Below are 12,442 nucleotides of genomic sequence, written 5' to 3' on the forward strand. Positions count from 1 at the left end.
GGAAAACACCCAGAGATGGCCCAATGGGCCCATGACCAGATAGGACTGATGTACATGGGCCTCAGGCTGGGAGGATACAGGTCATCACTGGAGTTACTGATTTACTGAAAACTACATTGTGGGGAAGTCTTTAATTCAAGGAGTAAACATGTACTATATGTGTTCCTGAGGTAACACAAGAGTAATTACAATAAAACCAAACACTTATTGAGCACTAAGTCTGTACCAGGCACTGTTCTAAATGCCCTACATATATTAATTTATTTAATCCTCATAACAACCGTATACGGTTGGTACTATTGATTGGCCCCTATGGTTGACCATCTGCAAAGACGGCCCCAGCAATTCAGCCCATCCTTGTAGGTATGTGCTACACCTCCCATTAAGAAGTGATTTCCTCTCCCTTTCATTCTGGCCTGGTCTTGTGACTTACTTTGTTCAGTAGAATATGGTAGGAGTGACACTGTGACAAGGTTTTGCAGCTTCCATTCTCATTCTCTCAGAATGTTCCTACCACTAGGGTAAGGAAGCCTTACACATAGAGACCACGTGGAGAGAGAGGCCACCTGGTGGAGAACTGAGGTACCTCAGCCAATGGCCGACTCCAGGGCCCCAGTCATGTGAGTGAGGCCACCTTAGATGCTTCGGCCCCGTTGGGTTATCACAGCCAATACCATGTGGACCAGAGACAAGCTCTACTGGCTGAGCCCTGTTCAAATTCCTAACCCACAGGACCATGAGCAATCCGATGGTCATCGCTTCAAGCTGTGAAGTTTTGGTTGCTAGACAGCAACAGGTTAGCTTTTCACAGAGAAGTTAACAACTTGTTTAAGGGTCACGCAGCTGGTCAGTGGCAGATGTGGATAGTCGAGCCCCAGAGCCCATGCTCTTTTTTTTTTTTTTTTAAGATTTTATTTATTTGCGAGAGAGAATGAGAGACAGAGAGCACGAGAGGGAGGAGGGTCAGAGGGAGAAGCAGGGTCCTCGCCGAGCAGGGAGCCCGATGCGGGACTCGATCCCGGGACTCCAGGATCATGACCTGAGCCGAAGGCAGTCGCTTAACCAGCTGAGCCACCCAGGCGCCCCAGAGCCCATGCTCTTAACAGCTTTGCCACCCTGCCTTCCAAAAAGTCACAGAAGTACTGTCCCCTGCAAGTAGGGGCACGAAGGCCACAGAGGCTGGTGGGGGCTGGCTGCCTCAGCTTGTGTAGAGGTGTGAGCACAAGGTCCTCAAGATCCACAGCTGTGGCTTTCACTCATGCCATACCCTGACCCTGTGTGCACACTCCTCAACCGACCCTCAGGGTCAGAACAGAGAATTCCAAAGCCAAGGTTAGAACTTGCTCTCGAATTTACAGAGCCTAGTTTTGAAGTCACGGGGCTGGAAGAATGCAGTTTCTTGGCTCTGAGAGACAATCAACGTAGAGAAACTTGTTTAAAAAATATAATAAAAGACTCGCTGGGTTCCTTTGGCCATCACATAGCCCTTGCAACACCCCCTGGATGAGTTGTGTGCAAATGAATCAGAAACATGTGCTTTGAGTAATCAGCGCAAGATGTACTGGGCAGATGCGTTTCCAGTTTTGCCCTAACCCAACATCTGATAGAGTTGCTGGGATGCTCTGCCAAATTGCACCAGGGTGTGCCCATCCCTGAGACAAACATCCCCTTCCTTGTGTGCTAGGCATGGGGAGATTTGAATTCTCCTTGCTTTGACCTTCCAAGGAAGTTGCCGGGCCGAGGCCGGGCCAGGGCTGTGACCTTGTGTGGTCCAGATACAAGGTCAAGAGTATGGCCATCAGTCCCGGAGTGTCCTTGGCTGCAGCCAGCCAAGGGAATCTTTTTTTCTGGTGTGGGATGCCTAGATGGGTAACACTGGCTTTATTCCGCACAATCACAATTTTCCACTCTCGTAAGCATCCCTTGCATATTTATAAGTAATTATGGAACTTTTAGAAATCTTTCAAAAAGGGGAAAAAAGGGAATCATATGTCTTATATCACTGCTGTTTGTTGGAATGTCTGGTCGCTGGAGAGTGACTGGGACCCACACGCAACTCTGGAAGGACAAGTGTCCCAGGAGTGCGAAGCTGGGCGGGGCAGAACCAAGCCGGGCAGTGACGGGGCAATGCTGAGCCTTTGGAGACATAACCCTTCTCCTCTGCAGTCTCGTCCCCCTCTGCCTACAGACAGAACAACTGAGCCGCAACAATCGTCTGTAAGGCTATTAAGGGTCTCGGAGGGGAGAAGCTGCCAAGAGCCAGGCAAGCCTGCAATTATGGTAATGAAATCAGTCTCTGGGTAGAAGATAAGGGGGAACATGCCCAACAGTTTTGGTATTCGTTTGTATTCAGACTGGAGTCAAAGGGATTGCCTAAGCAAAATGTGCCCTGCAATTTCTCCAAGCCGGGAATAAAAACAATTTCATGATTTAAGCTATTACCGTCAATACGATTTCTTTTTCCAAACCGTTGCTCAGATCCAAACAAAATAGATTTGTTGCCTGGCCAGGCAATAAGTAGCAAAATACAAATTTACTCCAAAAACTATATCAATGACTAAATCTCAACAGCTTAGAGGTTTCTTTTTCCCCTTTAATTTCTGGCCACTGCCCCAATTGAATTAAAAACAAAACAAAACAAAGCCCCAAAAAACAAAACAAAAAAACCCCACAAACCTTAGAATCCACCCTTCCCTACAGTTAATAATGTGGAAATCTCATACTGATATCAAAAGAAGAAATCTAAACCTGAACCTGAAATTTTATAGGCATCCAATTAAAGAAACTTAATGAGCATGATCAGTGGCTTCTCAGATGGCGGGGATTAGTTTTATATTTCCTGTTGCTCTCATTCTGTTTACATGTTCTTTAGCATCAAAGAATGTGTTGATAAAGATGCCTTAAACAATAATCGATGTGATGAGCTGAAGGTGTGGGAGTGAGTACAGCAGATTTCCAAGCCAATAAAGATGCTAGACCTTACCATCCTTTCTCTTCCTTTATACACATAATTGAGGTGTCTTAGTATATTTATTTCTTCTGGACTTCCATACCATGAGTCAAGACAGTACAAGCAAGAGAACTCTTTCAAAAGACCCAAGTCCAACAACTGGCAGGATCTTGTTAGCTCCGAGAGAGAGAGAGAGAGAGAGAGAGAGAGAGAGAGAGAAGAGTCCAAAATAGCTGCCAGTTTGGTGTCCAAAACTGGGAAATGAGGATAAGATCTTATGAAGTGTTACCAGCTTCTTTCCTCCTCTTGACAGTTAAGACATTTATTAGAAACAAACACTTTACACTCAGTCTCAAAAGTCTACTGGTTATTCAATGAATGACTGAGAATACAGAAGCCTTGACCTCAACTCAGGAGAATCTTCTACAATCTCTTAGCTCAGTCCTCTAAGCCTTGAAAGCTATGGTGACTAGGTAGGCATGGGTCAGTATTTCCCAGACAGGAATGTGAGCCCTAAGGTGAAGTGATTTCCTCAGGAGCACAGAGCATCCAGGGACAAGAAAACAAATCTCCAGTGAAAGGCCCGGGATTACGCCACTCCTCCTTCCTTGACAATCGCTGCAGAAAGGACACAAAATGGACTATGGAGATATATCATCCCCTCCTTTCAGACTCACTGATGCTCTAAAAACAACTATGGTAACCCAGCTAATGGTGGTTAATGCTTTGAGACTTGCAGCATGCTGGCCCAGATATTACTGCTTGTTCTCCGCAAGTTAGATTTGAATTTCAGGCACAGAAACTGGCATGGAGAACTCACGTTCCTGAGGTGAAGAATGAGGAAGGTGTAGAGCTGGTCTCAACACTAGCTCTTGTGATTCCCAATTACGTTACATGTTTCATCTGTCATCTCAATCTATGGTCATCACCAGCCTGCATCCACTCATTTGGGGAAGCTTACCATATACCTGTCCCTCTTGCGAGGTGCTTCACATGGATGCTCTCACTTCATCCTCATAACAGCCCCTGCTTCTGTGCAGTGGTACTGCAGAGGTACTCATGGGTAGTATTATCATGCCCATTTTATAGACAAGGAAAATGAGGCACAGGGAGGTCCAGTAACCGGCAGGAAGCCATTGTGGCCAAGCCTGGCAGACACGGTGGTGGCACCTGATCTCAAGTGCAGGTCAGTGGGCTCTGTCATTCATGTGCTGGACAATATGCCCCCGTGAGAATCTCCACAATACAGGCTTGTCCCCAGACGTATGTGGGGCCATGCTTTGGGCACAGAGATTTCCTGGTTCTTGGTTGGCCAGAGCTGCCGTTCCAAAAGTAGTTTAGAGAAAAAGGAGGGGGGGAATCAAAAGTAGAAGCACATACATTTGTAGCCTGTGGCCAACCCATCTGATTGTATCCGTGGCACTCAAGAGGCCGACGCCCATGTAAATAAGTCTTCGCAAGGGGAAAAAAGACCTGTAGATGACTATTTTAAGTCCCCCTCAATGGGAAAAAAAGAAATAAGTATATTGGTTGAAATGAATACTAACCTCGGCTTGATCCAGAAAAGAGAAATAATTGGTTGTGAATAGCTACTGTGGTAATGAATTGATGCAGTAAAGCCTAAAAATGAGCTTATTTTAGAGACTTTTGTCTTTGCTATCTGACCATCAGCTGCAGACCAAAAGCCCAGTCAACAAGACTAAAGTTCGAGTCTAACGTGTCCTGGGAGAATTTCCTTTCTTTCCTGAATGATTGACTGATTGATTTTTAACAAAATCCAACTTCTACTATTGTTTCAGATTTAATATGGAGATTGGGTTCAGGAGTTTGAGGCTATTTCTTTCTAACTTGTGCCTCCCACTCACTTCCACAGCCCTAAGCCAGTACCACCTGGCTTGGAGGGGAGGGGGGTTTAAAAAAGCTCCAAAAAGCTGGGCTTTTTAACGGATTTTCCTTCCCCAAAGTTAAAAGGTCCAGGAGGGAGGTGACCCCTTGTGCAGGCTCAGCAATGTCACTCTGGAAAGGTGTGGGTTATTTGGCAGGAGGGACGGCAGACCCTAGGCCTAGAGCGTGGGAAACTTTTTCAGACACTGGAGGGGATGGGGGGGTTGTTCAGAGAGAGGGTATCAAATTCCTGTTCAGCTCCCCGGCTTCAGTAAAGGACAGCTAGGTGGGGGCGAGGGGCAGGTTGCCAGGGGAGGGGGGAGACAAGGCCAAGGGCCCTGGCAGCGGAAGCCGACCCACTGATGCGCCCTTCACCTGTCTTCACTCTGCTCCCCAGGGAGAGAAAATGCTTTGACGGCCCTGGGTGATCACTGGGGCTGTCTGCTTGGCTGAACCGCCCCGTGTCAAACCAGTGCGTTTCAACAAAAGATCAGTGCTGTAAGGAAGGGGTAAGGGCTGCCAACACAGAACCCATCACCCCCTTTTTAGAAAGCACCTCATCTTTTAAAGGACCACCAGGGAACTGGTTTACTCAGGTGCAGTGGTGCATGGGGCTGCAGCAGCCAGCGCTGTGTGTGTGTGTGTGTGTGTGAGTGTGTGTGCTTGTGTATGCACACTCACACTCACACACACAGGCCTAGGCTGCGGCTCTCAGGGAGAGCAGCTGCTTCATTCTTTCTTTGAACATCTTTCTGAGTGACCTTTGTGGTCTTCCAGAAAGAGAAGGCCAGAAATAGAGCTCAATTTTCTTTTCTTTAGGGCCAACAGGTCATCAGATCAGTAAAACATAGGCTGCTCCCCCTCACCCCACTTGCCTGCGGAAGGCTAACAGCCATGAGGATTGTACAGAGCAGATGTGGAGTGGCCTGTCTAGGCAGTGGACAGAAAGGTGGTAGTACTTTAGTCTTCATGGGCTTTGCACTCTAACAGGATCAGGGTTGGTGCGCCATTAAATGTCGAATCCATTCTGCCCATAACTTTGATATTTGCAGCTATGGGGAAGCCTACGATCTTGGGAGCTATGGTGAACTTTGCTATCCAAAGGCCAACTCAGGAAAGGGATGAGGACATCCAGGAGCGGCCCTGTCCTCTTCCCACCCTGTGTTCCAAAGCCTCCCTTTCTGAAGCAGCACCCGAAGGCGAGTTTTTGTCCCCGTGCTGGGGTGATGGTAAGATAGAGTGAAAACGAAGCACTGATTGTTACTTTGCCCCTGTTGTAAGTCTATGTAAACATGTGCCTTGGGGTCTCAGAGGGGACAAGGCAAATAATTTCCACCTGTACCATCTCTGCAGTCCTACCTTCATGACAGTGCAGAGGGAAGCTGCCTTTTATAAAAGTGCAAGAGCCTTTGCCAGACTCTCGTGTGTGGCCTTCTCATAACTCACCTCCATTTTCTGCCCCTTTGGCTCATTCTAGTTCTCTCCACATCCACCAACTCCAACAGCCCCTCGCCCTCAGGAAGCCAGGTGGAACTGTTCCAGAGCATTCTTCACTTCCCATCCAGCTAAACAACATAGATGAGGATGATTTAAAATGAATTGGAACCCTGGGTGCTTTACTGACTTCATGCACAGATTGATCCATCGTGTGAGCTGTAGAGGGCTTAGCACTTCACGGTTGCCCTGTCCTTCTGTTTGGAAAAGGAATCTGGGTTTCCTGGGCCTAAGGATTTCAACCACTGTTCTTCTCTGACATTTAGGTTCATGTTTTAAAAAGGCCCAAGTGAGGTCTGGGGAATCCCAGACTCACGGATTTATCTAGGAGAGAGGCAGGGGATCCTGAGAAATTCTGCTCCAAATTTGGTTCTTAGGTAGAGCCCCATGTACTTAATAACTTTCCAATGAGAGGATACTCTCCCTGTAACCTTCAGTTCCCAGCATCCAGGCATTTTCTTGTAACTTAACATAAGAAATTCTTAAATCTGGGGCCCCTGGATGACTCAGATGGTTAAGCATCTGCCTTTGGCTCAGGTCATGATCTCCAGGTCCTGGGATCAAGCCCCATGTGGGGCTCCCTGCTCAGCGGGGAGTCTGCTTCTCCCTCTCCCTCTGGCTCTCCCCCTGCTTGTGCTCTCTCTGTGTCTTTCTCTCTCTCTCTCAAATAAATAAATAAATCTTAAAAAAAGAGAAATTCTTAAATCTACTACATTAATAGCTCAATTCTCAGCATTAAACCCCACAGTGTCATTTCCCACCTGTGCGGGGGGGGAAATGTGAGCCACAGCAAGCCTAAAATTGTTTTGGGCATGGCCTAAGCTCCCTTGGAGTGAAGGTGGTCTGGTCCTGAAACCATAAAATCTATAAACAAAGAAAAAAAAAATCACTTCCTGTAGGTAAAGGCCCAGTGGGGAGCACTGTTGAGTAACAGTAAGGAGATGTCTGCACCTTTTTTTGCCAATCTGCACCTCCCCCCAATGGATCCTTTGTTCTTTAGCAGAGAGCCATGTAACCACTTCCTGGAGAGAGAACAGTGGAGCAAAAGGCCTGTTTTTCCAATTAATCAATTAGAACAATACAAGACTCCCTGGAAATGTTAACAGGTGCATGCAGTGATTTCTGTTCATGGGTCATCAAAGAGTGACCTCCGAACATTTTTCATTTCTGGACCCTCAACATTATCCTGCCCTACTTCTTCCTGCCTATTCAGACCTGTTTACAATGGAACATAGCATTTTTCCTCCTCTGTCTCCATGTTCCCTTTGGCACTGTCTTGGGTGGTAGCTGGGACCTTCATACCTATGTCATCTCCTAGATGGAGAAGGTCGTACACTTCTTACTTTCCCATAACCCTAACACAGCAGTTTATACCCAGTAGGAGCTGGTCAACATTCTAATTGGGGCATGGTCTCAGTGACATTTGTTAGCCACTATGACACTGGTGTGATGAGCAAAACAACTCTGACCAAGGAAATCTGATCTAAAATGGTGTCATGCAGAGAATGTTAGTCTGGAGAGAGGGACAGTTAATTTAATTAAGGATCAATTGCTCTGAGGCCAGGTTCAGGAACTTTCAGCCATGTAAGCTAATTGGAATTTGAGGCAGAGGGGAAGAATAAGAAAATGCTGCCCTTTCCCAAATGAAAAGAATCAAGAACAAAGCTTAGGGGTATGGAAGCAGGCAAATGAGGACAGGAGCTACAACAGGGATGAGGTTGCCTTGTTGACCAGTCCTCTTCCTTGGCTATCATGGGCACCATCTCTGGGAAGACACAGAAGGAAGTACCAGCAAAAATCAAAATCAGGTTTGTCTCTGAAACATGGATTGGTAGGGTGAGTATTCTCAGGAGCCCAAGAGCCTAGATTTGAACTCCAACCACTTTTACTAGCCATGTAACCTTGGGCAAACCAAATAGGAACTTCCTGAGTACCTGTTGCTTTACTGATAATGGAAAAATGACGTTGTGCATCTCCTTCATGAGGGTGCTGGAAGAGTCAAATCAGATCAACATTTGCTTTGTAAAGCATGTCTATTTCAGCATAGATGAGGGTTATTATTTTTAATCCCACACACACTTTTCCCTAACCTCCCATTTCCTTCAGCTTCATCCCAGCCCATTTTAGCGGTACAGATTCATGTCTCCCCTAGGAACTTCTGTTCTCACCTCCCTTCCTCTCATCCAACTTTTTGAATCAGTCATTTACATTTTAGAGCAACTGAAGTGTTGTCACCTCCTGAAGGAGTTGCTGGTGTCTGAGGCAAGCTAAGAGATATTTGAGGGCTTGCCTTCTTGAATACCTTTGAAATCATACTATACTTTGCTGAGTGTACTTTCCATGTTAAATTGGCCCTTTTCTACAGCTACCATATTTTATCAATTTCAGGGCATATAATTTTGCTTTGTTTTTACATTTCAACATCTCTGAGAGCAGGATGTATTGTAATCCTTGGTGTGTCCTACTTTAATTATCAGTGTTTTCTTTTTTTAGTGGTGCATAAACTAAGGGTGCATCTCCCAATCAAGGGTGTCACACAGATGCAGTACAACACTGCTCTTACAGAGATGATATGATTGCTAACCAGATTCATAAGGGGGTGAGAAAAAAAGTGAGGTGAGGTAGTAGTTGCTTTGGAATCAGATTGGGACACAAAAAGATAGACTGTTTCATTTTCTTCCACCTTTCAACTCTTGAACGTTACCTGGATATTTGGATTCTGCCCATTGATGTCAGCTTTGGAAAGATCTGGAAAGTTTGGTAGATCAAGGAGAAAGGATCTGGGGCCATCTCTTTGCAGTGAAGGGTGCCCAGGCTGTTGCCGGAATCGCTGTCTGGGGAAGGGTTGGTGTGCAGCCTGGTGGTCCAGATGTTCCCCTGCTGCTTCTTTGGAGAAAGGAAAGCTCGTTTCTGATGTAGCATCACTTTCCATGTGGAGGTTATTCTAAAACAAACAAACAAACAAACAAACAAACAAGCAAACGGACAAATAAATAGGAGGCACATGATTTGAAAATACCCCCCTTAACAGACCATTAAATTCAAGAGCAAAGACAATTCACATGGCTGGAATTAAACCAGAATGGTATTCTCAATTCATCTTCACTCCCCTTGGTTTTAGTTACTCCATCTTCAAAAAGTCAAATCATCAGGAAACTTTTCCCAGCCTGCTACTTGGGAATTTTCTGAGGACTAAGATGTTACGGGATATTTATTACACATTGAAGCACATCAACACAAAAGTGCTATTTTGGAGGAGAATAGGTGTTCATTCAGAACTGGAATCAAATGATGGTTTCCTTCTCATAGCTTCAACTAATTAATCACTCTGGCATTAGTTATAGCCCCCGTGTCCAGAGCTTGTTTCTTTGGTGCAGGCCATGGAAAAAAGATCTGACCAAACTGGATAAAATGCTTGAGCCAAATCATTGACTATATCCATCCATCCATCCATCCATCCATCCATCCATCCATCCATCCATCCATCTCCCCATCCATCCAGTCAACAAGTGTCAGCCACATTCTAGGCACAGGACATAGAGCCATGAACAAGACATGGGCCCTATTCTCTTAATGTGTACAACTAATTGAGGGAAAAAATAATAAATATGACAAATAAAATCAGATCAGAAAGTGGTGACTGGTAAGAAGAAAGAAGAACATGATGGACAGTGGCCAGGGACAACATTAGACAGGTTGCTGGGGAAAACTTACTTGGGAAGGCGAGACCTGAACACCTGCTGCAATCTGAGGGAGGAACATTCTCACAGAGGAAACAGTAAGTAAGACAGTCCTCAGCTGGGGATGAACTTGGCCTCTTTGTGGGACAGAAAGAAGGCCAGTGAGGCTGGTATGGAGTGAAGGAGGGAAGACAGTATGTGATGAGGAGGAAGAGATGGGGATAGCCAAAGAAAAACTGACAAGAAGGCATTTTGAAATTTAATGCCTTTATTCTGAAAAGAAAAGTGCAAGTCTGTTGTTTTTCCCAGCTAGTAAAAAATGTCTCTATTTAGTTGTCATTTGGGTAAAATTTTTGTAGTGATTGAAGAGTGTAGAAGTTGCTGGACTTCTTTCCCAAACCAGCCCTTCTCCTCCTCTTGTTCTCCCTGGACCTCTCATTGGTGGCTTCCTCCATCCCTTCAGGGATCGCATTTTCATGTTTACTGGTGAAGGGAGATGTAGAGATAGAATTTCACCAGCGTTTGGGTCAGTGGTTAATGCTCTTGTTATTCTTGGGCATGTTTTGGGGTTTTGGAGTGTATATTCTAGCACACTGTCTCCACACGCACTCCCTGCCCCACCGAGGTGCCTTTGACCCAGCCAAAGGGTTACATCTGGTATCAAAACACTCCCGACTCTGAGTACCAAAGGTCAAGAACGGCCAGAGGATGAAACACATGTAGCAGATAAATATCTTCTTAGAGAGTTAATCTGAAGGCATGAATCTTTCCTATATCGTTTAAACAGAAATGGAGCTGAGGAATAAACGTGCTGGTGCAGAGACCACCTTGGTGAATATGCGAAGAGGGCAAGGGACCACCAGGCTGCACACTGACCCTTCCCCAGACAGAGATTCCGGCAAGGGCCTGGGGCACCCTTCCCTGTAAGTGCAAGACAGAGATAGCCTGTCTGCTCTCACCTCTTTAAAACATGCAGTTAGAGAGTTACACAGCGGGGAGAACCTGAATGCTCGTCATCATGTTTTTGCTTGCCCTCCCTTTTTTGCTCAAGAAATGTGGCCAAGGGCAGTGTCTTTGTTCACCTTTCCAGGCCCCTCTCTGCCATGGTTTTTGTCTCCGGGCACATCCTCGTAAAGGGAGTTGCCCTGGCATTCCCGGGCATTGCTCAATGCAATGAGGGCCAAATGTATTATGCTGAGACTGAGCCCAGCACATGGGGGGGGGAGGGGAGGGAAGGAGAGCAGGGGAAGGAGAGAGAGAGAGAGGAGCATGCTAAGTCTTCCCTCAACATAAGAGTTCTCTCTATCATAGTCCAAGGAGTGAGGACTGAAGGCAATTGTTCTCTTGTTCTTCTTCCTGGATCCCCAACCCTAAAACTTCTCCAACAGTGTTAGTGAGCACAGTTGGATTCTCATAGAGAATTTCTTGCAGAGGATTTGTGAGTATAACTCTCAGAAGGGAACCAAGGCTTGCTTGCCAATTGCTTCACGGATTGCCTGCATATCCAGCCCTAACTTTGTTGTAGTAACTGGGACACACTGCTTAACTGGGTTCAAAATGGAGCTCTCCTTCCTTTACCCTGTGAAGAAGTACACTTTCTACTCTTAAAAATCACATTTTAGGAGAAGAGATAGGAAATGCTATTTGGCATTTTGTTTAGATGGCTCAAAAACCAAGGACTGAATCTGATTGGTTTCTTGGTCTGACTCTGGAATTTCTTGGTAGGAGATATACCACCACAGAGTGATCCTGGCTTAGCATGGACCAAGAAAACCCATTAAACTCTCTGTGGCTCAATGATCCTCCATGTAAAACAGCAGATAATAAGGAGAGTCCCATGCTGTCCCAGCAGGATGGTCAAGACAACTCAGTTGGGTTGCGTGTACACATGAAAAAAGAGAGAGACAGAGAGACAGAGAGAGAGAGAGAAGTGTAGAGTTAGGGCAATCGGCTGATCAGCTCAGGCCAAAAGATCCTCTGCTGGGAATAGACTGGGGCTAAAGTATGTTTTGGCTTGAGTTCTGCACACAATTGTGGCATTTCTCCATCTTTTCCCAATACCCCCACCCATGCCCCAAACAAGCTTAGTGTTCATAAAGCATTTGGAAGATGGGAAGTAATAAAGAAACACTAATGACAATCTCTGAATATCTGAATTCCTCTTGCATCTTTATCAAAACATATTTAACTGGAAACCTTGGCTCTCAGCAATGGCATGGCCCCAAATTTCCAGAAACTGGAAGCCCTAGGATAGAAGGATGTCTTACAATGCCTCATATAAAATGAAACTCCACTTTATTCAATCAATAACAAGTTTCGGTAGTAGCCATTATTTTGAAAATCTCAATTTTACGTCTGGGGTGGGAGGCAGCAAACAGGATCCACCAACGATGCAGGAGAAAGCCTTTTCTTCATCTTTTGTCTGGGGGAACAC

At 45.7% G+C, this 12,442-nt stretch overlaps 1 protein-coding gene across 5 annotated transcripts in view; it reads right to left on the reverse strand.

Annotated features, from left to right (window-relative positions):
* ISM1 (isthmin 1) overlaps positions 1–12,442 on the reverse strand; it is a 72,670-nt gene that overhangs the window by 17,676 nt on the left and 42,552 nt on the right. For all 5 annotated transcript variants that reach the window (XM_054510007.2, XM_045885392.3, XM_064572814.1 and 2 more), the window contains exon 2: positions 9,033–9,272. In XM_054510007.2, the coding sequence (XP_054365982.1) occupies positions 9,033–9,272 (240 nt within the window). The remainder of the gene's footprint in view (positions 1–9,032; positions 9,273–12,442) is intronic.

This window comes from Mirounga angustirostris, unplaced genomic scaffold (genome assembly GCF_029215605.1).
Source record: "Mirounga angustirostris isolate CCGP_5_RB_7025 unplaced genomic scaffold, mMirAng1.0.hap1 SCAF_10, whole genome shotgun sequence".
Classification (NCBI taxonomy): Eukaryota; Metazoa; Chordata; class Mammalia; order Carnivora; family Phocidae; genus Mirounga; species Mirounga angustirostris.